This window comes from Lepidothrix coronata, unplaced genomic scaffold, assembly GCF_001604755.1.
Source record: "Lepidothrix coronata isolate B3197 unplaced genomic scaffold, Lepidothrix_coronata-1.0 Scaffold80, whole genome shotgun sequence".
Taxonomy (NCBI): Eukaryota; Metazoa; Chordata; class Aves; order Passeriformes; family Pipridae; genus Lepidothrix; species Lepidothrix coronata.
In genome coordinates this window covers 3,440,423-3,466,828 of record NW_016690260.1, presented here as the reverse complement: position 1 = coordinate 3,466,828, position 26,406 = coordinate 3,440,423, and the positions used below count along the sequence as shown (strand labels likewise).

Genomic DNA, 26,406 nt, shown 5'->3' with positions numbered 1-26,406 from the left:
TCTGGAGAGAGACTTCCAGGTTTATCTTGGCCTAAACACAGTGAAGTACTTGCAAGTTTTTGTCACATCCCTGGTTTTCTAAGAATACTTGTACATCCAGCATATCAAAAATCTGCCTTAACTTTGTTCTTGCTTTCAGGTCCTTGTGCGTGGGCACATTGTATTCAAGTGTTTAAAACATAATGAACAGCTCCCCCCCTCAGTGCATCTCCTATTTATAGATCAGCTGCTATAGGCAAGTGTGGGGTTTGAAGAGATTAGGGGGTCTCATGAGACCAACTCAAGTGTGAAGTTTCTTAACAGTAACAAATAGGGACTTAAAGCCAGCATTGTTTGTGGGGAATAGGACTACGAAGGGCTGTGTAGATGTGGAAGAAATGTTTCCATTAAAGAAAAAGGGAAATACAAAGATTTGAGGGTTCTCATGCTTGAAGATGGATAAACTGAGAGCATGGATGACCGTTGCAGTTCTTTTTATATACATAAATGGGGAGATACTGGTGTACAGGAAAGAAAACAAAGAGGCCATATAGTAGAGTGGCTTTGAAAGTACTGTAAGGGAGGTGTGTATATATATATATATTATTTAGGAGTGAAAATGCAAGATACAACCTTTGGTAAAAAAAGGGAAAAGGATATCTTTTTGTAATTAAATGTACGGAGCGGAATGACCCACTAAGACAGAGTAGAACGTGAAGCAAAAAAGGTTAGTACAGTTAAACTACCTGTACTCAATTGTTTCTTATTGTGAAGAAAATACTGTGTTTCACTACATTTATGTTTAAGAGACTTTAAAACTTTGTTGGTTTCATGCCATGATCTTACTGAATTGTTTAAAATAATAAGCGGAGAGCGTTAACGTACATAGCATGAAATCTTTGCTGGACTGTGTGCTGTTGTGCTGGGTAGGCTACTTTAATGAAATTTGCTTATAACTTGTGATACTTAAATTCCAAAGTATAACTGAAGCTTTGTGAATGTGTTTTTTAATGTGGTTTTTTTTTTTTAAATTGGCAGTTAAGAATACTGTCAGTGACCACTGTTAATGACTATAATACACTTCTAAGATTAAACATCCTACTGCTGTTAGAGACTGAATGGAATACTTTAAATAATGAGTTCCTATTTTTATTGAAGTAGTGATGGGAGCTTCTTTCGTGAAGTGTTGGCTTGCTTTGTTTTTAGTGATTCCTGAAGGAGTTCAGAGTCCTCATAGGAAAAGTGACAGCAAACAGCCCTAAACAGAGAGCTGTGTTAGGTTCCTGTGTTAGAAATCTGTCAGTAGAGGAGGACAGGAGGTTAACTCCTTATTAAATCCGTGTGATCATTGACCAGCAGTCAGAAATAAATGGGATGTTAGGGCAGGTACAAGAGCATGGAAGCTGCCTGCATTGTAAAGAGGAAATTGCAGGGTAGGTGGAAAGAGGCAAGTCAGAGTAATGAAATGTAGTGAAGAGTTGAGGGAAGAAGCTGGAATAGAGTCTATATATGTAGTTAGGGTTAACTGCTGGTAAAGTAATTATTCATTACTGCAAAAACTGTTTCCTCACTGTAACTGTACAGTCAAAGGTGGGATGAGAGAAGTCTAATCACAAAGGAGAGTAAGCTCTCTCATCTGCTTTGAACACTCCCTAACACCCAAGTGTAGAAGTAGTGATTCACTTCCCTCTTCCATGAGTGTTGGGTGTTAGGATGGCTCTAAAGGAGGTGAGGTTTGGTGGTAGGTTTGTTTTTTAAGAGAAATGGAATTGCTTCCAGGACCATTCACATTTTAGAAGCTTTTCTCTGGATTAAAAGAAAAAATTGTGAAAAGTAGGTTTTTGTTTTCTGATGTTGATAAAAGCTTCCTTTCAAGTCTTACTAGTATGTTCAGATGGTGGTTTAATTTTAAATTTGCTTTCAGAGTTTAAAAGTTTTAGATAGAATGTAGCTTTCCATTTACTCAGTATATTTGGTGATATTTCTGAAGTGAGTTTTTGCTTGATTGGTTGTATAACCATTTTTTTTGTGTTAGTCTGTTGTGAGGATCTTTAATAGAATAGAAACTGAAAAGTATGTGACTTGTGTGTGTACTTTTTAAATTTAGAAGTTTAGAATGTTAATATTCAAAATTGCTTTTGAAAAGAAGCTGCAAAGCTTGTTTTTAAATGGCACAGAATGGAAGATATAAACCCCTACTGGTATTAGGTAAGAATTCTGATATTAATATGATGGTATTAAATGCTAAGTCTTTATGCGTTTAAGTGGATGGAGTCCTCTGTTTCTCTTGATGAAGTTCAAGTATCTGGTGTAGGTTGCTAGAGTAAAGATGTATTAGTGGGAGACTTGATCTGAAATGGAAGCTGCATCAAATGTTAATAAGCAGTGCTGTTTGTTTGTCACCTGTTGATGCAGCTGCTTCCCCAAATCTATTGCTATTAGGACTTTGATATTGAGAATTGTAAGTTACTGTTTTTATGTTCTTTTCCTTGTGAATGTATAAAATTCAGATCTGGAAATAGGTCCTCTGAAGGTTTCCATTTCTAATTGTTCTGTTTAAGCAAATACGTATCTTAAAGAACTCATAAACTCAATTCTTGGATTGTAAGTGTAATATGTTCATGTCAGTCTACCTGTTAGACATGTTAAGCTTTCATGTGTAGGGTTATTTTATGGTTTGGAAAGGGGAAAATAGTGTCTATATACAAGATTTGGTAAATTTGCTTGTCTTTGGTACATAAACTAATCATAAGGGAATGATTTCTACTTAGCATCATGCTTTCTTAGTGTATGTTCCTTGCCTCTGACTTCACAGAAATGGAATATACAGCTTACTAAACTTGTACTTTTTGGGTGCTGTTCTGAAGGCAAAAAGAAGTAATGAAACCTGTAAGTTTCTGATGAGCTGCCTGCTTCTAGGCTGTAGTAAAGATAGATACTTGTAAAGTAGCTTTTTTTACTGGGTTTGCTCTGTATTCTCTAATGGTCCCCGAATTACAATTAATTCCTTGACCACAGTTTGGGACATGGCTGCTTGCTAAGAGAAATACTGTTTACTGACAGTTTACATTTGTTTTCCCAGCCATTTCTATCTATTCAATATAAAGTATTGAGTAAGCCAAGTATCATCAAAGCTATGCAGAACTTGGAAGAGAAAGCTCTGCCTCTCTTTTGGCTGAGAGAGGAGGTGATGCTGTAATAACTTTGCTGTGGAAAATAGTAATTTAATGGCACCCAACTTCCAATGTTAACTGCATTTGTTTACCAAGTCAGGCTTTTGTGCAATTTTATTGGCACTTCCAGAAGAAAAATGTCTTGATGTACAGAGACATCGTTCCTTATGTAGTTCTTCAGTAAAAAAAAATTGTACTGGCAATGAAAGGTAGCTCTCAGCACTAATGCTTATGTTTTGTCATGAGTTTGTGGTACTATAAAAATAAACCCTTTCTGGACTTAAATGTAGCACTTAAAAGAGAGAAGCATTTCTTTACATTTAGAGTAAGATTGATACTTAATGTTTTCTCTTGAATTGTGAAGGGGTCATCAGACTTTCTTACACTTGACTGCAGGTGTTCTCTGCTGTAATGTCAGTATTAGAAGGTTCTGTTTTCTTTCTTAAAGACCTTTAACAGATTTCCTAGCTTTTAACAATACGGCATGTAAGTCCTCTAGCTGCTGCTTTATCCCAATGATATGGCCAGTAGTATAAGGATGCTATTTATTTCTGTGCTGCTTTTCTTGTTTTACACGTGCAGGTTTGTTTTCCTACTAAAATGGTGTGGTTTTCCATTGATGGCACAAGCCTAATCATACAGGGAATTCATGTCTAGATTTTGACATGAACCTGTATCTCTTCAATACTTTAGCCTATTAAAGAATATTAACCAGAGCACTTGTGGCTTACCAAATTTTTTCCTTAATGTTTTATCCTTTTCCTGAAATCAGAGCTTTCTGCCTGCATTTATATGTACAGGGAGTCATCTCAGAATTGTATCGTAGGCTAAAATTTTTATTTATTGACATTTTTGTGGGAAGTGTTGCTTTGTAAAACAGTATTTTGAAATTCATTAATCTGTAATAAGTGGAAAGTCTGTGGCAATGAATATATAGGGAACAAAATTGCATCAATTTTTGAAGTGTAAGCTTCTAAAATAAATTGCTGAGCCTGTAAATTTTAAACACTTCCTAAGTTATTCAAAGACATCTCTTGAATCTGATTTTCACTTATTTTCCTATAGTGGAATTTTTTTTCTCAGACGTTCAACAGCAAAAAAAGAAAACAAACAGTGAAATAGCCAGGAATTCTCCTACATAGTTTTGCATCCCTCCTTTTCTCTTGGGCAGTGTTTCCTTTTTCTCCTTACTTTCGAGCTTGTGAAGCGAGATGCATATTTTAAGGCACAAATTGTGTTTCCCTGCTGATTGGAAGTAGACTTGTGGAATGGTATTCAAAAATTACCACAGAATGGGTCAGGTTGGAAGTGACCGCAGTGGGTTGTCTGGTCCAACCTCCCTGTTCAAGAAGGGTCATCCTAGAGCATATGGCACAGGATTTTGTCCAGATGAATATCTCCAGTGAGGGAGACTCCACATCATCTCTGAGCAACCTATTCCAGTGTGCAGTCGCTGCACAGTGAAGAAGTTCTTCCTCACGTTCAGGGGGACCTTCCTGTGCATCAGTTTCTGCCCATTACCTCTTGTTCTATTGCCCAGCACTACTGAGAAGGTCCTGGCTCCATCCTCTGGACACTCTTCACTCAGATACTTATAGACATTGATGAGGTCCCTGCTTCGTATATCCAGTTGGAAAGTCTGTCCTCCAAGTCGTTGGCAAAGGAGATAAATTTTTGAGCAGGTGACTGACAAGAGACTTCATTCTTTCTGTCAGATGGGTTAAGATCTGTCCGTTCAGCTTGTGTGGCCTTGACTTAGGTTTCAATGAATGCAGCAATGTTACTTTGTGCTGGAAATTAATGGAAAACAAGGGGCCTGAAGACATCTGATTAGGCCCTGTAGTGCTTTGGGATAATCATCTGTTCCTTACTGTGACTACTGCTACAGAGGAGCCTTGCAAAGGAACAGTATGTCAGAGTTCAGTGTCATAATTTTTTCTGTCCCAATTTTAAAACATAACTTGTTTTGTTTCTACAGCAGAGGTATGATAAAAATGCTAATATCCTCCTGTCATCACTCAAAAAAAGAGATGTAATACAGTATTCAAGTGCTTCATGACAAAGAAAAGGCAGCGAGAAATATGAACAATTAGTTTTCAGAGCTAAATGAGCTAAATTCCACGTGTCTGAGGGGCAGCAGAAATCTTCAGGTCTTTTTTTTTGTCTAAAGTTTTATCATTATTTTTATGATACATGTTGACTAATTTCTCTGACCTGCTATATATATTTAGGCATGTCAGGCTTTCTGAAAAGATTTTTAAGAAGCAGATTTACAGCTCCATTCCAGTTACACAGACTAGTTCCTCTCTCTTGGTTTCCTGGATTTCCTAAATATTAGTTTTATGTCCTCCAAAGCAACAGTCTTCCTCAGTGCTTTTCTAGGCAGATTTGTCACTGAGTTTGTGAGAGCAGCAGTTATCAATTATTCTTATTTATCAGTAGCAAAACCAGAAAAATTACGATCTGTCCTGCTTATCTCATTTCTTATGTTTCAAACATACCTATTCACTCCCAAACATGGAAAAACAACCAAGAAATTTTATTTATTAAGACATGTAATAAATAACATGCATTTGTGCATTAACTCTGCAATACAAGTTAGGTAATGTACTTTTCCTATTTTCTGCTGTTATTCCACATAATTATATTCTTCTGGATGCTGGTGTGTTCATGTCAGCTGTTGCTCTTGAGTGAAGTTGGCGGGAGTTCAGATCTTGTCTGGGGAAGTCATTTGAGTAGTTTCCTCATTCAGACACCTGCTGACAGATTAACAGATTTAATTTTTAAAACCCCTCGTTTCTTTTGAAAGAATGCTATTTCTTCTTGCTTTAATACAAGAATAATATGATCTTCTTCAAGAGGTGTAAAATTCACCTCTTTCTACTGGCAAAACACTGCCTACAGTAACGATTCCAGTTTTTGTATAGTCCTTTTGAGAGTGTTTACTTAACTAGGGAAATAAAATGAGACACTTAGGCAATCAAACAATTGTAAAATAGATTTTGAGTTTGTAAACATAACTTTAGCTTTTGTGAAGAGGCATATTGTCCTGTAGTAATGAAATTCCAGGAAAGACCAGTTGAATTTTATGTATATATTTAAGAATTACTTAATGGGAAGAGGAATAAATTGTGTTGTCACCTATTGTGCTTTAGATACTGGAAAGCTGTGTTGCACAATACCTTTGTTAAGCTGAGCTAAGCTTTGTTAAGCTGAGATGGGCCAGCCTGAAATAAGGCTATGAATCCGTTTTATTAAAACCACAACACTAAATATATTAATTCTTAGGTCAATCCTTGCTGGCTCCACTTACACTCTGAGATCTGGGCCAGTGTTACTTTATTTTAATGATAAACTTCTACGCGACAGAAAGTGATTTGCTTTGTTGTTTGTTTTGTTTTTTTTTTTATTTTCATTTTTTGAGTGTTACGAGTGTCTCTTCAAAAACAATTCCCAGTGGAAAATTAAATAAGCAGGAAATTAAAATCCTTATACTTGTTATATATCTATACTGTAATAAATACATAGGTGGCATAGCATGTCCGGAACTGAAAATGTAGTGTGTCTAAGCCTAGTCATTTCTCAGGTTATCTAAAAGTTTATTGAGCAATTGCTGCTTTTAATGGTAAATATTTTCTAGTTAGCTTGCACATTTATGGTGAAGAAATAACATGTCCAGGGGAAAAAAAAATCATGCTGAAAACAGAAATATTCCAGAATTCTGTATGAGCAGATCAGTCAATATTCAGATTTTAGGTGAAGTGGTACTTTTTCTGTTTTATTGAGACATGGACATTGCGTAGTCTTAGAAGAAAAGCAAAGTTCTCTTCATATGATAAATGTTAATAGCACTTAAGGAATGATCTGGTATTGAAGTGTAGGTTGGTTCTTCTATTGTATTTGATCTTGAGATACGAATTTGAGATAATCTGACTTAGGTACTATTTTTAAGACACATTTAAGAAGGGACATACACGCTGCCTTTTTTTGCTCTTGCCTATTTTTTAACACGCTTAGACATTCATTCTGCCACAGCCCTTTTATTAAGGATTTACGTGTGTTACTTATGTCTGTGACTAATCTTTTTGCAGGATTGCAGTAATGTTTTGTAAGAGAGACTCCCTTTTTTAGATTTCTACAACACCATGTACTTGTTGAATTGCTGATACTGAGTGGAGCGTGCTCAACTGAGATGAAGAAACTTTTAAGATGGGACGAAGGTTGCAAGCATTTGTCACTGCATAGCACTACCTGTGTCATAAAAGCCTGCAGCTTGATCTTCCTTATTTTAAACTGAGTAATGGAAACTTGCATTTAAAGTTCATTTGTAAGCAGTATTGCATTCACAGAGTCTTCTCCTTAAAGTTCTTTGTCTTCGAGAAGCTCTACTCAAAACACTGAAAGAAAATTGAGAGTTGCTAAACAGCATGGCCTTGTTCTTACTTAATCTTGTTTTCGCTCAGAGGATTTTGTCAGGGAGATTAAGTTGTCATATCTTGCTTAATTGTTTGGAGCTTTTGAGTGGGAGTACTAATTTGGTGCTGTGGATATACAGAAAAGGAGAAGTAGTCTCCGAACTGTGTTAAGGCCACTGCTTTTTTTTTCTCCTTTGTAAGCAGAAATTGTTTTGCATAACCCCTGACTTTAATAAAACTACAGTTTGTGGTGACTAGGTTATGGTGTATCAGTCTTTCATAGTGAATTACTGTACTGTTTGTAATCGTAAAATATTGGAATACCCAGTGCTTACACAGTGTCTGCACTTGAGTAACTTCCATCTGAGGTGTGTGTTGTTAGACATCGGTGATTCTTCCAATTTTTTATGTTCTTTGGGAAGCTCCTTGAATAAAAAGTAAAATTTGTGATGCCCCCCTGTTAATGTTAAGGGATTTCTTTATGCAGTTTTAGTATCCCTTGAGCCTAATTTTCAGAAATCCTTTGAGCATGTGCCTATTGCCCCAGATGGCTAATATATTTTTAGAAATGTCTTGAGTTCTCTAGTTTTTCTTTTTCTTGGCTTTTGAGAGGAAGAAACTTTAAATTTGGAATTATGTACACTATTTAACGTGTATCAGTGATTACAGAAATAGAGATTCAGGGGATCTGTCAGAAGTGAAATGGTTGTTTCTGATGTGCACTGAATATACTTTTACACGCACACTGTTCTCCGTCTTTGTGGTAACTGCTTATTATCAGATGCTTATAGTTATGACTCAAGTAATATCCTGAAAACCTATTCACAGCTTTCTTGCTGTTATTTATGTAGTGAAGTTGTTATCTTTTGCAGAGGTATCAGACCAGTCTGAGGCATGAACCAGTAGCAGACAATCTACTGCTCACTTTTAGTTGATGAGGTTTGTGGAAGTGTTGTTGCCAGAGGTAGGATGGTGTGTTGTTGTGCTGCTGTTAAACTTCCATTACTGAGCTTGAATCTCTTAGTGCTCTATTACAGTATGTTCGTGGGAGGGCTGGTCATTTGGGTTTGTGGTGCGTTGCTGGGGATGGCTTGGAAGGGGACATTTCAGTCGATTGCTATGCTGATCCAGGCTGGAGTTCAGATGACTCAGTGGAGTTCAGTTCATTCTTAGTTCTTGGTAAGGATTCAAGCTGTCAGTTTAACATGTCTGGTTTTGCGTGTCATAATTTAAAAGCCTCTTTTTGCATGAAGCTGTTGTTTGAGGATAGAGGAACCTCTCTTGAGCAGTCTCTGACACTGTATTAGAGATGTAAATGTTTTATGAGCTACAGTCCAGAATGAAAGCAGAGTTTGGCTTTATTCTCAGCCTACCTCTGTTTTCTTTTCAGAAGAATGTCCCACTCCACTTCATCAGGCATAGTAATGGTAATTAGTGTTGCAAGTTTAAAAAGATTTTAAAATTGACTGTCATTAGTCATGTTGAACAGGGAGTTTGGGTTTTATTTAACACACTGAAGTCTTCTGAGTGTTAGGAATATGACACTTGTATTGCTGAAATACATTTTCCATGGGTAAAATTGCTTAGGATACTTTTTTCAAGTCAGTTGATCTCAAATGAAGTGGGTGCCTTAGTAAGTGTTCAGCAGTGTTGAGGATGTTCCTAGCATTTTTCTAATTTATTAGTTGACCTGAACCTAAGGCCCCCTAAGGGGAGGAAGTCGCAACTGTAAATCTGAAGAATTTGTTGTTCACCTGTAGTTATCAATGTCAGGTAGATCCACCTTCTAGATTACAGTTTGTTTAGAAGTATCTACTTTAGTAACCTTTGAGCCTTACCAAAAGTGTTTAGAAGCTGGTTGGAATTTGCCTTAATTCATGAGAAAGAGGCAAATTCTTTCAAATGATATTGCTTACTCCACTTCAGAAGTTAAGAATAAATGTTTTATACAGATGATGGTAAAATTATTGGTCCCGTCTTTGGCTTATTGTTATTTCAGTAGTTGAGATATCAAGAAAACTGAAAATATACTGGTTTTCTTTGAAGAAGGAAGTTGGTAGGGATTCTGTCTAGAGTGTAGTGAAATGCATGTTTCATCCCTTAGGCTTTTTTGAATGGTATGATTTGGGACATTTGAGTGTTGGATCATACAGAAACTCAGTGGATTCAGTGGACCTTGTTAGTGAACCTGATACTTTTCGAAGTTATGACTAAGTTGAAAAATGATTTCTCACTGCTACTGGGAGGTGGACTGAGGGGAGGAAGAAAACAACCCCAAATTTATTTAGTTTCTTAGTTGTAGCTGTAACAAGGAAATGAGCAAATGGGAAGAGGATGGTTGGACCAAAATAAGTTTATATCTGCTCTAGCAGTGTTAACTTTCTAACATTTTATTACCTTTTGCTTTCCTTTTTGATGTGCAGGATAACTGGTTTTCTTTCTAGAGCAGTTTGGTCTGTTTGCCCTAAAATTAAACTTCAGTTTCTGAAATAAATTGAGTAGATTTAATTAAAAATAAAAGTGTAAACAGAAGACAGCAAAGTAATAAAATACTATACATTATGCGGTGTGTAAGATTTAATTTTCTTTTTCATTTCAATAATCAGTAATATCTTGGCATGTGTGGAGTATTGCATTAGTAAAACAATACGAGTCCTTAACTTTCACTGGTTACTGCTCCTGACTTTTCCTTCTGAAGGTGTCATTTTCTTACTGCCATTTTAGAAGAAAAATTCTATTATGAATAAAACTGTATGCTTATAGTATCATTTCCATCCCTTATTGGTCATTTTTGCAACTCCATGTATGTACGAGTCTTGGTCTGTTTATAGTAATGTTTTTGGCTGATTTCCATTAAATTTTGTGTGAATGGCAACTTGAAAAAAAAGATGAAAACATCTTTATATTGGAATGATTACCCTGTGAATTGGATATTGCAAAAGAACAGAGACTGCTGTCCTGGATAGGCGCAGTGTGGCAGGAAAGGAAGGCAGGGAATGAAATGAGGCTTTGTAAGCTTTTATGCTCAATAGAGCTACTTGTTGACTGGTATAAAACATTTATTTGGGGGGGCATAATGAGTATGTAATTGGGCAGTTGGGCAGTACAGTGATCAGGCTAGATTTTCCTTCTTTTGGCAGAGCATTGTGCATTCAACTTAGTATGTTATGAATTTCTGGAAAATGTTACTGCGCAGTTGGTGTATTCTCTGAGGCCACTGCTCTGCTAGGAAGATGGCAAGTTTTTATGCTTTTGTTTGCCTGTGGAAGGCAACCATATTTATTTCAATACAGCAGGCCACATAAAAATGCAGTGAAGAAAAATTACGATTTGTCTTATTACTTCTACATGTGGCAAATCAAAATGGCCATGATAGGCCATAGTGTAGTTACTGCTGGGACATTGGGTATTGTGTTCCTATTGTGCTGCTTATTTACTCCCATATGCAGTACTTCAGAAAATGTTCCGGACAAAGATTTGCACTGAACTAAAAAAGCCAGTTGAAATACACTTAAGACATTTTAATTTAGGCTTATCCTAGTTAAGTTTCTATCATTTTCACTGTTTAAACAAGTCTTAATTAGTTATCTCCATAAAATATCATCTTGCTGTTTTCTCTGTTAACAACTAGTTAGTGTCTGTCAGTTGGGTAGTATTTGTTCTATTGAGGAAGTTCAGGTTCTGATATTGTCTCCAGTTTAATGGATTTGATTGCATGTTAGCTGAGAGTTGGAACATAGGTTCATGGAACAGTATGTATGACGTTGACACAAATAGAATGAACTTCCTTGCTTTTCTGCTGCCCAGTGTTTCTTTCCACATGCCTGGTTTCTGGGCACAGAAAAGATGACTCTCCTTCCTAAATCCCTGTTCCCTCTGGAGGGACTGAAGGGGCGGATTGCCTTTGAGTTCCAGCTGGTGAGCATTTGTAAACTTCCTTTGTATTATCTGCACTGACAGGTTTTATTACGGTTGTGAGAGTTAGGATATTGACAGGGATTTTATCAGTTGTTTTATTAGAACAGTGCAATCCTTAACTAACTCAGAATATGAGTTTTTCATAATTTCAGAGTTGAACTGGTGTTAATGGAGATATTAATTAAATGTGATAATTACTAGAGAAAGTTGACTGTGTTGCGAAGTGGAATATTCTTACTTCTCTCTATGTTATATCTGTTTTTCAAGTTCAGCACAGTGTTGAACCCTTGTTTGCAGTTCAAACTGTCTTGGATTCAGCAGTTTGGATCTGGAAACTACTTTAAAGTGAGCCTTGGCATGACAGAATCTCAGATATGTAGTAGGCATTAAGTCACAGCCCAGTTTTTTCATTGGTTCCCAGAACCTTGCTCTTTGTGCTTTCTGGTGATTTTCATGCATTAGTGCATTAGTAAGGAGGATGTGATTGTTTGAAAGACTAGGTGATAGCTTTGATATATTAACCCTGACTCTGACCGGCACCATGACTTGTTCCTCATTAGGATTAGTGTTAGTGAAGGCTTACTCACACAGTTGCACCACTTCAGTTTTATGTAACTGTAGTGCTGATGCCCTTCTTGGCCATCTTCCAGTTAGGAGTAGCTCTTTCCAACTTTCAAAATAATGATTAAGCTGAGGAAACTCAGTGTGATGATGCAGTAAACATTTCCATGGGGAGTTCTGTAACTGAGTTGGAGTATTCGTAACACAATGTGAATTTCCCTGTGGTGCATCAAAGATATATATTTGCAATTGCTGAATCTTAAGATACATATAACAAGAACTTTAAAAACAAATTTTTGTCCCTTCTTCCTGAAGAAAGTGGAACCAGTAACGAATGTCTAACTGTAAGAGGAAAAGGTGAGAAGTGCTATAAGGGACTGTCTTGAGGGACAGTAGTGTGCTGTCTACCTTGTTGGTCCTGTTTCTGGAATATGAACTAGTCTTTTCTCATGATCTACTTTGCCAGGCATGCAGCTGGGAGATGCAGAGCTGATTGCAAGTCACAGCCACTGTAAGATGACTTGGGATTAGGCTTTGCTAAAGGTGAAGGCATTCAAGTCAGGGGAACCCCCACATCTTTTTAGAGGTAGACCTCTGCTTGCAGGTTGCTTTCTGCATGCTGTTTTAACTTAGTGGCCTTTTAAAGATCTTCTACAACTTTCCCAGGCAGCCTGAGCTGGCACTGCTTGCTTGGCTGGGTTGTCAGATTCCTAGATGACTGTTGTGCATGGATTTAACTGCATACTAAAACCTTGCTGCCTCAGTATAAAAAGGTAATTTGGCAATATGGTTTTCATGTTTACATAGAATCTTTAAGGCCTTAACTTTTATGAAGTGCCTAAAACTCTTGTTCTCCAGAGTACATTTGCTTTGGTCTTGGAAGTTTCCCAGCAGCAAACATGAGTTCAGAAGTCCTTTCATATGCTCATTTCTGAAGTTCAGGTACAGATCCAAACGTAAAGCAGTATTATGCATAAAATAAAATGGAGGTGTGGGTGGTGAACCTGCACCTGTAATTGTACTGTGTAATTGTCTTGGGCACCATCAGGAATGTATTTATGGTTGGCCCTGTAGATGCCCACATGGCTTGTCCTGGTGAGCTGAGGCAGTAGGTATTGCTGGAGCAGCCATGGTCAGTTTTTATACAGCTGAGGCCCGTCAGCTCGGACAGGATCCCTGCTGGGTGGAGCCTCTGGGTGTGCAGTCTGGGAGGATTGCAGCTCAGCACAGAGGGGCCCAGGGGCCCCTTGTGAATAAACTGCTGTGTAGTAGGTGTTTCTGCTATCGGGGCCAGCTGCAGGTGGGTGTGACTGCTGCGGCTGCTCTGATACTTGCTTGGTGACTCAGTTCTGGGCCGGGCACAGTGTGAGATGGAGGGGGCATGTGCTGAGCTGATAGAGCACATGAGGTCTGAAACTCTGCACAGGGAATTTGAGGGGTTTGTTTGTGGGTTGGGTAGAACTGGCTTTAAAATATTTTACTGATTTAATAGGTATGTTGTTGGCTCTTACTCGTGTTTGGAAAATGAGTGTTAGATTCACTGTGGTGCTGTATTTAGACCACTGGAGTATTTAAGTATAACCATGTACCTCTTCAGTATGTTGAACAGCGTGCAGTGTTCCTGCATCCATGCTATGGGATTACAGTAAATTAAGTACATTGGTGTTTTCTGACATTTTGAAGGGACTATGATCAAACTATTCAAACAGGCCATCTGGTAAATTTTCATCTTGTTTTTTCCTTGAAAAAGGGAGATGATTTTATCTCGTAGTAGAAATGAATTAATATGTCTGCGTTGAGCAACCTACGGAAATACATAAAGAAATTTTAATGATTTTATCTCAGTGGAAGGGTATAGTAAATAAATAAAAACTTAACAGTATGATTGATACAAAAATATTAAACAGCTATTTCACTCCCTAATCAGTATCTAAAAAAAAAATTTAGGCTGTTGGTGTGACTGAGGAATACAGACTAGTAATTACAATATACTACTTATATTTAGGGGAATTAAATATGTCTATTTTTATAAATATATTTTTTGTTGTTATGCCTGTGCATCACGAGTGTGTGATGTTATGGGTATTGCTTTGACAAGCCCAATGGTAAGTCATTCTACCTGGCTCTAAGCATGCAAGATACTTTTGGTGTAGGACTAATTGCCTAGCTCCTGGAAGGCGGTTATTTGAGTATGAGACTTACTCTGTTTTCCTTTTTTTTTTTCACCCTCCATAGCCTTAAAGAGAATAACATACAGTTTTAGTCAAGACGGTGTGGGGAAAGGTTTTGAGATACTGATGGTTCAGGTTGCAGTAACACGTGTGCAGAATGACCTTTAACCTTTGTAAGGTACTAAACAGGTTAATCATGGTGTTGTACCTCTTTGCTTTTGTGGTGGACTGTTTTTCTAACCTGCAGGGTTAGAGGTGGGGAGGAAGACATTTTTGAAATAGTAATTAGTCAGTGCTTGTGTAGTCAGAAGGCTCAGAAGTCAGAATTTGGATTATAATATCTCTGATTCTGCACCATGCTATGTCATTTAGTCATTGTCTCTTTGTGTCGCTCTTGGAAGACTTTAAAACAGTTGTTTTTTTTATTACTCCATTTGCTCGCACTTACCAGTCTGCTTAAGTAGACTGTTCTTTACTGTAGTTGCCCATAAGATCCACTCTTTGCCATTTGTAAAGCACTTTGACTTCATATGTGGAACTGTTCAGATGACTTGAGCTTAGGCACAAATCCAGATCTAAAAGATGTTGAGAATTGTCTCTTTCCGTTTCAGCTGGGATTTTTTGTGTTTAAGTGTTTTCATATTGAGGAAAACCAGCTTACCTTGTGTTTTCATATTGAGGAAAACCAGCTTACCTTGAGAAGTAGTTGGTAGGGAGGCCAGAAGCAGGAGGAGTTTGGGAAATGCTGCTTTTGGTATTCTAGATGTCAATACCTTTATTGCAGAGACTGAGGTGCAGGAAAATTTGGTCTGATCTGTATGCATAAAGAGTTACCTAGAAGTAGTTACAAGTAGTCTCAGTGGTTAAGAAAACAGCATTGCTTCAGTGAACTTACAGCCTGATTTTGTGCATCTGTGTAGGCTGTTGATAAGCCTATTTAAACTTTCTGACTTAATGTTGAGGAGAAAATGCCTGTTAATTTCTGAATTGGCATGTTAGGACTCTTCAAAGTGTCAGAAGTTATAAAGGCTGCTTGTTTGCCTGTAATGGAATAAAGTTTGAGAGTAAGACCAGCGAAAGGACATACTGCATTATTGTAACTAGAAAGGCAAAGTGAGTTTTACTCTATGTGAAAAGAAATATGCATGTGGTCTCCTGAAATACTTCTGCATCTGAACTATGCTGTGGTCCAGGCTGTGGACAACTTACTTTCTCCCCTCCCCTCCCCTCTTCATTACCCTTCTACCTCCTTAGAATGTAGACTGTTAATTTTTTTGAAAACATACATTGTGAACAGTCTTTCTTTTTTTCTTTAGGGACCAGTTACTCTCCACAAGAAAATTCACACAACCACAGTGCTCTTCATAGTTCAAATTCACATTCTTCTAATCCCAGCAATAATCCAAGCAAAACTTCTGATGCAGTGAGTATTTGTGATTGGTATTCATCCCTGTGTCACCCCATTCATACACACTATATTTTCATAATTTTATGTAAGACAAGCAGCATGTACGTTACCTGTTTCAGTGAGTTTTCCAACTTAAGGCTTTATTTTATAAACACTCTATAAATTCAAGATGCAGTTGTTGTAAAACAATTCTGATTAATAATCATTAGAGCTTCGAGCTACCTACCTTTACTTTTAAAATACTAGATTATTTAAATTAAAGAAGAAATACTTTCCATGACCTTTATGGTAAATCCGGAGAAGACAGTATGATTTTACTTATTTAAGATGGACTGTGCATTTTAGTCACTTTATTATCCAAGTTTTAGTAGTTAAGGTAGTGTTTGTTAAAAATTGCACTAAAACAAAATAGGTAAATTTGCAATGTATAGAAAAATTTTGAAAATACAATAATTTTGGAGGAAATTTTAAGGTGAAGGAAACTATTATCAATATTGACATTACTCCATCTCACTAAATATACTATTAGATTTTTGTTTAAGAGAATTGCAGAATGCAGTGGGAGCATAGTGGTCACATCTTCAGGCTATCAGTGAAACAGGCATTTAGAGATGGTGTAAATGGAAAACAGTGATGCAAATGGATATAAAGATGCCATGTAGTTTTAAAAACAATGAAAACTCTTAAATTTGTGTATTAAAACTCTCAAGTGGTCTTTTGTCCAACACTGTTTGTACTTTAAAGGCTTATGATTCTGCGGATGATTGGTCTGAACACATCAGCTCTTCAGGCAAAAAATACTACTACAACTGCCGAACAGAAGTTTCACAATGGGAAAAACCAAAAGAGTGGCTGGAAAGGTATGTGCTTGTGTTTGTTTTAATTGTATAAGGAACAAATATTCTTAAGCTTGTTTAAGAGTTGAGCTTATCTAATAGATTACTGCTATAACAGATTGTGGTTCGAGTCTGCCGTGTTTCTACCCGTACTGTGACCTCTGGCACTTATTTTATCCCATAACAATCCAAAGCCTGAGGAGGAAGTATGGTTGGTTTGTTTGTTTTGATTTTTGGTGAGTGGTGTTTTTTAAGTTTTGTTTTGAGTTGTTCTGTTTTCATTTTTTTTTTGTCAGTGTTAGTGAGCTGAACTGGTACATTGTGGGCTTCAACAAGCACGGGTGTAAGGAAGCAGTGGCCGGAGTTTGCCAACCCTGCCCGTAGCAGCAAGCTCTTAGAGCAGTTTAATTCATCTCATGTTAACTTCACCCGTAGAAACTGTTATATTATTAGATGATCTAAGTTCTTACTTAACTTTTGTTTTCTTTTCTTCAGAGAGCAGAGACAAAAAGAAGCAAGCAAAATGTCAGTTAACAGTTTTCCAAAAGATAGGGATTACAGAAGAGAGGTGATGCAGGCGACAGCTGCCAGTGGGTTTGCCAGTGGAAGTATGTGGTTTTTTTACAGCAATATGTTCTTGCCTTGTTTGCATTACTGTTTTCTTTTCCAGACTTAAAAAATTTAAAAAATCCCTTTTCTTAGCTGTTTTTCTCACCTTTTTATATATAAAAGCAAAAGTGGATAGCACAGTCAGCTCTCCCAAATGTTGTTTCTTAAAATAATTTTAAGCCTTTACTAGTGTAACACTTGCTTAGTGCTGTTCGTGGTGCTCCTTCTTTCTGCAGCTTTTACTGCCTAATTTAATTATCTTCATGGCTAGTTATCTAAAAAACTTGCACAATTTATAGTTTAATTGGACTGTTGTGATCATTGAGACCTGCCAATGTCATATTTTGAGCTTAAAAATAGAGATGCAAAGGTCTCTTTTAAAGCCTTGATTTCACATCTGAAAATAATAGGCTAATTTAGTGGATTATGATATCAGGGTTTTTAGAGGCTTGTATATGTTATTGCAAGTATGTTTTTACTGCACCAATACTCTTAGCAAAACCTTTCCTGCACTATGAATTTCTGTAACTTTGAAATTTTTTTCCTGATACCTAGCTTTAATCTTTGTCAATTCAATTTTTTGTGGAAAATAGTTGTACTGTGGGATTCTGTCTGTATGCTGATGTCGTTTGGGTGCATTTGTAGCATAGTTCTCAGGATGATTTAAAAGTAGAAATCAGAGTATTAATCTTCCCCCACAATCTTGGGACCTGACGACGTAGGGATGTATAAAGGACTGTTTTTCTGTGTATAGTGAAACGTACTGCATGTGCTAAAACATACTGAATGCTACAAAAAGATAGCAGACATGCATAATGCAGTATTTGTTTTGTGACAGATGACAATCTAAGAATCTATAAAAAGACTTACTCTGTATTTGCTTGGTGTGTTCCCTGTGGAGCATATTTTAAAGTCTTATGATTGTGTGACAAATGCAGATTAGTCACTCATTTAGTATATATAGTTGTCTTGAATTATATCAACTGTAAGTAAATTTGTTTTAGTACCTAAGTGACGTGAAGAGGAATTCTTTGAAGGCTAGAATTTAAATATACTTGATGTTCAGGATTTTCAGCGAACAAAAGAAAAATGGCACAAATTATCTCTTCACACTAAATACAAGATGGAAATAATAGATTTTGATTTAGATTTTTTTTAGGCGACTTCAAAAGTTAACTTGACTGTAACACTTGTTATAAAGCAGCCTTTCATCAAAACACAGTGCTTAACCGGAACTCTAAATCGAGCAAAGGTCAGAAAATGCATTTTGTCAGTGAGTAGAATTAAATTTTGCCTTTTTTGATACTGATCTACTTAAAGCTTTTTTTAATCATAAGAAGTTCAATCAGCTCTAGTTGTTGGTGTGCAGCTGTATTAATCAAAGTCTCTGCAATCTTAGACTCATTTCTAATTTATTCCTTTTTTTCTTATTGCAACGTTACTTGGGGAATCCTGAAAAAAGTGGAAGACAAGCATTCCAGTGACACCAGCAGTATGCTCCCACAGAATATTTTATCTCAGACAAGCAGGCACAATGACAGAGACTACAGACTGCCAAGGGCAGAGACTCACAGTAGTTCTACTCCAGTACAGCATCCCATCAAACCAGTGGTTCATCCAACTGCTACCCCAAGCACTGTTCCTCCTAGTCCATTTTCTCTACAATCTGATCACCAGCCAAAGAAATCCTTTGATGCTAATGGAGCATCTACTTTATCAAAACTGTCTACATCCACATCTTCCATCCCTGCACAGAAAACAGAGAGAAAAGGTATGTCAGATGAAATTGCCTCTAGTATTCAAGATGATGTATTGCATTTACATTGCTTCTTCAAAGTATGCTAGTTCTAGAATTGAAAGATATTTTTCCTGTTTGCTTGTGTGTGCTTAGAACCTGATTACTGTTTTGATGAGTTTATTTCCTCCTAAACCACGTTTGCTGTATCTTATACAACTTAAAATGGACACTGCAGTATTTGCTATTTACTAGCTTATTCTGCAAATTAACATTTCAAATTATAATTTGAAAAAACGTATTTTAGTAGGACATATTTTATTTTTTGTCTTCTCTCTTGTTTTGGATCTTTGCCATTTATTTGAGTTCTTAACGTAGATGTAGTTACGCTATTTGCAAGTCATTTTGGACCATTATGTTTTATGAACTGCTGTTACTGTTTGGAATGCCAGTGTCAAATCTTTCAATCAACACAAATGCAATTCTTAGAGGAAGTGAGACAGTTCTCTCCGTGTAACAGCAATTCTTCTGTTTTGATCTGTATCTTGTGAAATATTGGATCTTCAGTTATAAAGCTGCTGAAAGTTTGTGTTTCTGTGTAATACCGATTATAAACAGTTTGAGTCAAGAAGTGAAGATCAGGACTTCACTGTGCATTGTCTGTGACCCTTTAAAAGTCTGTATTTTGGTTAGATTTACTTCATTACTAGGAAAGAAGAGCTCAAGAAGATTGTGAGAATGAGATTTGTGTCATTAGTGATAGTGTGATGCTTGGTATAGTTGAGTTTTTTCGGAGTGGTATTGTATACAAAAAATGATATTTTGAGGTCTTTGGGAGAGAAAAAAATAATTATTGATTATCATGGTGGGTTTTACTTTAAAATATTGCATAATTAGTATGTCACTGTATTTTTTGGGGGAAGATGGCTTGTTGCCCTGTTCATATTTGCACGTTGGTTTAGTTAGAGAAAAATAGCGTAGTTTTAAAAAGACGACCAGAACAGACTCTGGTCTGACACTGGTCTTGTATTCTGTTTTAGGGCCTTCCAGTTTTCTTTATTAAAGAATTCCAGCTTTTACACAGAGATAAGAGTATCTGACCATCCAAAATATTCAACCAATACTATATGTTGACAAATACTGCAGTGTAAGACAATTGTGCATGTAAAGAAATGTTTTTAATGCTTCTTGAGACTTCATGCAATTTTTGCATGACTTGGGTCACAAATGCTGACTGTAAACTACAGAGGAACAGACTATTTTCAGCAAGCCTTTTTCTAGTCAACACAATAAAGTGTGAGGTAAGGTGTACTAGTTCATGCATGGTTCTTATCTCGAGTACAGTAGTTACCTACTTCAATTAAAGCTCTATGTTCTGATCACAATTTGATGCACTTCTAAACATTACAGTGCAAAACATCCATGTCAAGCATTCTCTTCTTTAGTGTATCTACTCTATATCTATATCTAAAATACACTTTAAGAAAACCCTTATTAAGACTCAGTTCTGGCGTATTCTTGCTTCCTGTTTGGTGTGTGATCAGACTTCAGACTGGATATTCTTTCCCTGCTTTACTGTACATCTTTATTAACTGAGCAACTGACTCTTTCAGCAATTGAAGAAACTTCCCATTGTGACAACTGCTACAAATGTTGTCAGTGTGTTCTAATATTTCTTGCATACAACATTAATTTGAGAGCATACAATTGGATATGAAGAGTGAAAATAATCACTCAGAGCAATCTTGACGCTGTAGATCTTACTTTAGAATCTGTGTTACCATGCATGGTTCCATATTAAATAATTCACTTCTATATTCCTAGGTAGATGGTTATTTAATTTTGTATGGGTTAAATGGGTAGATTCTGTGTAATACTCATGCCTCATTGATCTAAGTGTTTCATGGCACTTGATTGTGAGCAAATATTGTACTTACTGAGCTTCAGACAGGGTGGATTACAGAAAGTTAGTAAATAATTGAAGAATTAGAATAGGTGAATGTCAGGCTTGAAATTCTTAATCTAGAAAATGTGAGTTTTTACATGTTGGTTGAATTTACCTCTTACAGAAACAGAAAAATTCAGTGCAGGTTCTGTCATGATAAGAGATCATTCAGAGAGTATATTCGGTTGACTTGGCTTTTTCTTGTTTTGGGAATGTTGGACTGTCTTTTTAAGGAAATGTAACCAGTAAATTTTCTGTAGCATTTTGCATATTTAAATTTAAAAGAAGGAAAGAAGCAGTGTTTTGGATGGTTTACTTCTGTTACTCATTCTCTCAGAGGTGACTGTGAACCTGCAGTCTTACAAGGTATTTGTTTGTAGCTGTTATACTAAATGAAAATAATTGTCCTGAGACACTTGGTTCGAACAGTCTTCTAAAAGTGTCTTTGTAGAACTGAAAAATAGTTTGAGAGGTTTATTTTTACACTAGTAAAGCAAACTGCCTTTGATCTTTTTCCCTTCACTGACTGTGCCATCCCTCTCTCTTTCTAAAAAGAGGTAAAGCTGTATTTTTTTGCCTATAAAAACAGCTTGGTCCAAATGACTGAATAATATATGCAGTAGTCCTTGCTTAAATGAATTCTTGCTTCTTGTCAATGTGTTACTGGCAGCCTTATGCCAGCATATGTGTAACACTGTTTTAATAGTTCTGGTTTCAGTGTGTGTTTTTTAATGCAGTAATAGTTATGAACAGCAGAACAACAAAAAACCACAAAACCCAAAAACAATGCTTTTTTCAGCTCAATCTCTTTTGCTGCAGGGGTATGTTGTAGTCCCACAAGGAGATTGAATAAAATCCCTGGCTGAACTATAGCTCAGCTGTTAGCAGTAGTCCTCTGCCCTCAATGGCTGGCAGTAGTGGAGAGTTCCTGGGGAACTATTTGACCTCTACCCTTTGGTTTGAATGTTCCAGTCAGAATCTGCTGCTTCTGTTTGTGCTCACTGTGAGTGCTTTATGCAGGTAAAGTGTGGGGTTGCTTTTCCTACTTTTTGGCTGCTTTATCTGTAGGGCACATCACATTTTCCTATTTCTAATTCAGTTACTGAATGAAATGTTGTAATTGTCCATATCTTAACAGTGTGTCTGTCTGTAGGATACTACTTCTCACACCTTTACTCCAAATCCCATCAGGCAGCACTTCTCTTTCTAGAGCAGCAATATTCTAAAACTTATGACAGAACAGAGCAAGCTGGCCAGTGCAATGCTGGGTGGGTTTTGACCTTGATGCTTCTGATCCTTTTCTCACCCTCGTGGTTTTCTTAGTTGTAACACTTGCTAGTCTTTAGCGGTCAGTTATTAACATTGCTTCTGGTATCGCTGCATCTTCTTTGGCTGAGTTTTGCAGTTTTAAGTGTATTATTAAGCGTATTACTCAATCCATGTGGTGGTTAGAAAAAGTTACATGTGTGAGACTGTTGGAAGTTTCTTCCAGTACCTTATACTTGTTTGCTGAGCATTGCTGTTACATTTATTTTGGTGGTGGAGGTAAAATACAAAAATTCGAGTTTAAGACTGGTATAATCCAAATGTGAAAAAGAGGGAATTTTTTGTATTTTAGATCATTTGAATGTATTTGAGAATGCAGTTCCTCTTGTTGCCATAATTTCATTTGGCCAAATGCATTTACAGAATGCACTGCCTTTAAATATTTATTTATTTTTGTTGTGGCTTAAGGCCCTTAGTAGATCAGAACTGAAGTATGTAAAACAGATAAATGTGACTGTCAGTGCTCAGAGAACTTAGTTGATGGACTGTACACTTCAGGTACTTCAGCAAAGAAAATGTGTTATGATTCTTAATCATCAGCAGAAAATGGAGCAGTTCTGTTAGCTGTTCTGTTGTTTAATCATTGGAGCAGAGATGAGGTTTATGGGGCAATAAGGCATGAATTTCTGAAAATTTAGTAATGTGGTTTTCCTCCCACAGAGAGCACACGTGCACGGTCGTTGCTAGCAGTGCAAAGAGAACAGCTCCAGCTCACAATAGAGTGGTTGGGTAAAACTGTAGAGTTGAATCCAAAGGACTTTGAATCCATTTGTTTTGTTTTAAATGGCATAAAAATTACATCATTAGTGAAAGCTATTGGAACACTCAAAGGGTCACTTTAATAATTTACAAATTGTCGTGTCAACAGTATTTGCCATGTCATTGAAATAAATTAGAAGAGCAAGCCACATACAGCAGTATTTTAAAGCTCATGTAGGGAGTGCTAGTGTGATAGGTGTCACAAACATTACTGTGAAGGAAGGCCCTTCCTCCTGAAAAATGCATTTCCACTTTTTGATTCTTCTCTCCCCACGCAGTTCTCTGTCGCACTGACATGCCTCGTGAACTCAGCACACTGTAGGCAAGAAGGGAGTAAGCAAATGCTGGGGACAGGTACTTGAAGGACTCCAGCCGACAGAACAGGGTGACCGAGGCACAGCAGAGGTAGAGGAGGACTTCATGCAAACAGAGTAGCTGAACAGTCAGAATGCTTAGTAGTTTTTCACCCCTCTGCATTAAACATAGTAGGTTTAGGATTGTGTTTCAGAATGTCGGTCACTAGTGGATCAGCTCTTTGCTTAGGACCAAGGATTCTTGTCATAAGAGGTGGAGCTTGGTGATGGCAAGATGCAGCAGCATTTTTATGTACTTCCTCAAACTCTGAGAAACTGAGGTGTCTAGGTTGTAACTGAAGAACATTGTGGCCCAACTGCTGAAAATGATCTTTTATTTTTTACTGAAAGGATTGCTTGGCCATGTTATTTAAAAATTCCCACTACTTGGAAAAATCACAATATTTCCATTCTGACTTGACATGGTATTTCTGCTTCAGATACCTCTTTGCAAAACTTGGAGAAAAGATGCACCTGTGTTATACAGGTTCTTGTCATAGGAAGTACTGACTGCTGACTTGGAATTCTGTCCTTTTTGTCCAAAAGATGTGATTGTAGGTTATGAATACAAAGCTCTTCCATAATCATTGTGGTCGTAAAAAATTATTTTCATTATAGAAAGGTTTCTTCTGGCTCCATTTTAATGTTAAACCAATGAATAGTTCTTCACATTACCTTAATCTCCAGATCTAGTTGTGTTTCTTTTTGCCATCTGATTACTTTCTTTCCTCCTTTTTTTTTGGATGGCTTTATTTCTTGCTAATTTTTTCCCCTGTGATTAAAGTCGATGGCCCAGAAATTTGTTTTGTTCTGTAATATAGTTCTGTGTGTAGACTGCATCTAATAAACTTGTTTGCATAGTTGTCAGAAAGCATACTGTATTTTCACATTGTTTCAACAAAGTGAATAGATTTTTTTAGAAGTTTTCTTAAAAGCTCCAGACATTAAAACTTTAATGTGTGTAGCTTATAATGGAAAAATTTGTACAAAGTCTTATTTTTAAAATCACAAAAAAATTAAAAAATAATCTGATTTTTTGTTGTTATTCAGAGGAAGAGATAAAATTAATTTTAATTAATGAAGATTTTAATACTTCGAAAGATCAGAGCAGGCTATGTTCTACTTTTGGTTTTTACTTCATTTTTTTAATATTTCAAAACCTTTCCTGGGGACTTTCATGATAATAGCTGAAATTTTAGGTGAGGTTGAAGAATTATTTGCATGGCATTTTTATAGAAGTTGGTGTTGACAGTGAAGAGGCTGCAGACTTGCCCTGTTCATTCTCCAGTCGTGGTCTAAGACTTTTGCAGGCCTTGCAGCATAGTCATTTATTTACAAAATTTTTTTTTGTAAGACACAGACTAAATTTGCATTTCTGTTGGTAAAATTCTTGTTGTAGGTTCAAGATTAGTCTGATTGATGCGTAGTGATTCAGATTGGGTTTATGAATGATTGCCATGTAATCCAAATCCTTATTTTGCAATAATAGGGTAGATAACTTGTTAATGAATGTGAATTGATGTTGACACAGGTGTAGCGACCAGTGTATTGGAGTTGTAAAACTACAGGGCTTAGATTTATGAAGCTACATAACTTTTCTTAGCATGCTCTGTTCATCTTGACTGTGTTTCATGATGCTTCAAGTGCACTCAAGAACTACAGGACTGTATAATTAGTAAGCATTTTTTAAAAATCTTAATAAATGTTTTAGAAACTAGAAAATGGTGTTTAGATGTTGGAAAGTAAACTTAACTGTGTGGCAAAATGTACAATGAAACAGTCTCTCAAAGCAGATCAGAAAAGGGAAATTACAAAGGAAAAGGAGGGAGTGAAGAGTTTTTGCTTCTATTTGTGGAAAAACAGGGAAATATGCACACTCCAGTGAGTGATAACCTGAAGATTTTTGTCAGGCAGACATTTCATCTTGAAAAGTTTTGACCAGTTATGTTACCTTCAAAAAGCAAAACTTGCAAGCTCTGTATAGCATCATAAATTAAATCAATTTTTAACCTTTGTAGTTATATTATAGAAAAATAGATGTGAAAATATTTAGCAGCTTTGTTTTATTGGCAGTATTTCTAGGATTTAGTTATGTGAAATGAAGCATCCAGTCTGGAACCACGGAGTAAAACAGATTGGTTTAAATCACTGTAAAAAACTTTGTGATTATACGCAAAGAATCGGTAGTCTGTATTTTTAGCATGTTTGTCTCCATCACAAAGGAGTTTCTTGTTGTAGAGAAGAAAAGGTAAAGATTACAGGTTGAGATAAGAATTTACTGGAAACAGCAGTGAACTAAGAAGTGAACAGTAACAGCAACAATATTAATAAAAGGGTGTGCAAGAGAGGCAAACAATGCACACATGAAAAAAAGCTCACCACATGTGAACCCACAATACCTGAACCGCTGCCACGGTACCATGACTGGAGGAAGGTTATAGCATCAGTGGCAGTGTCATTCAGCAACCAGTATTACACAATTCAACATTACAGACTATTCCCACCCAAAAATCAAATCCCGTTGAGGTACACATCATGTTTCCCTGTGCCTCTGCATTACCTATCAAGTGCACCCAGGTCCTTGAGCAAAAACGATCCCATGGATGGGTTTGCCTTTGCTTGGTGCAGGACTAATTCAAACTGTCTTCCCTAGCACATTCCTCCTGTGCACCATGGAGACTTTACCCCCTTCTACAGCATGTATAGGTTCTGACTGGGCAGGGCCAGCTTGATTGGTGGAGTTTCTAGTGATAACTAACCAGGTGGCTGTGACTAAATGTCAGTCCCGCTGTTGGAAGGTTCCACCATCCATTGCTTTCAAAGTGTTTTTAACAGTCTGTTGTACTGTTCAGCTTTTCCAGAGGCTGGTACGTGATAGGGGATATGATGTCCCCACTCAACACCGTGATGTACTTTTACAGCCACCTTCTTTCCCTGGGCAGCAATGTCTTGCACAATTCGGCAGCCCAGTGCATTTACCTCTGCACTGCCAGTTGGTCTTTTTCCATTGGTCCAGCCACCCCAAAGAGCATTTACTACCATCCACAAGTCAATGTAGAGGTAGAATGCTGGCCATCCCTGTTGTTCAGCAATATCTAAAGCCAGCTGGATGCTTTCAGCTCTGCAATGTGAATTGATCCGCCTTGTTCACCAAAAGCTTCTGCGACTCGTTGTGTAGGACTCCATAGGGCAGCTGTCCTTTTTCAGTGGATCCCTGT

At 36.9% G+C, this 26,406-nt stretch overlaps 1 protein-coding gene across 1 annotated transcript in view; it reads left to right on the top strand.

Annotated features, from left to right (window-relative positions):
- The window catches only part of WAC (WW domain containing adaptor with coiled-coil), a 57,826-nt gene that overhangs the window by 5,299 nt on the left and 26,121 nt on the right, over positions 1-26,406 (top strand). Inside the window, exons 4-7 of the mRNA XM_017820249.1 lie at positions 15,534-15,640; positions 16,370-16,485; positions 16,957-17,069; positions 18,533-18,841. Of these exons, the coding sequence (XP_017675738.1) occupies positions 15,534-15,640; positions 16,370-16,485; positions 16,957-17,069; positions 18,533-18,841 (645 nt within the window). The remainder of the gene's footprint in view (positions 1-15,533; positions 15,641-16,369; positions 16,486-16,956; positions 17,070-18,532; positions 18,842-26,406) is intronic.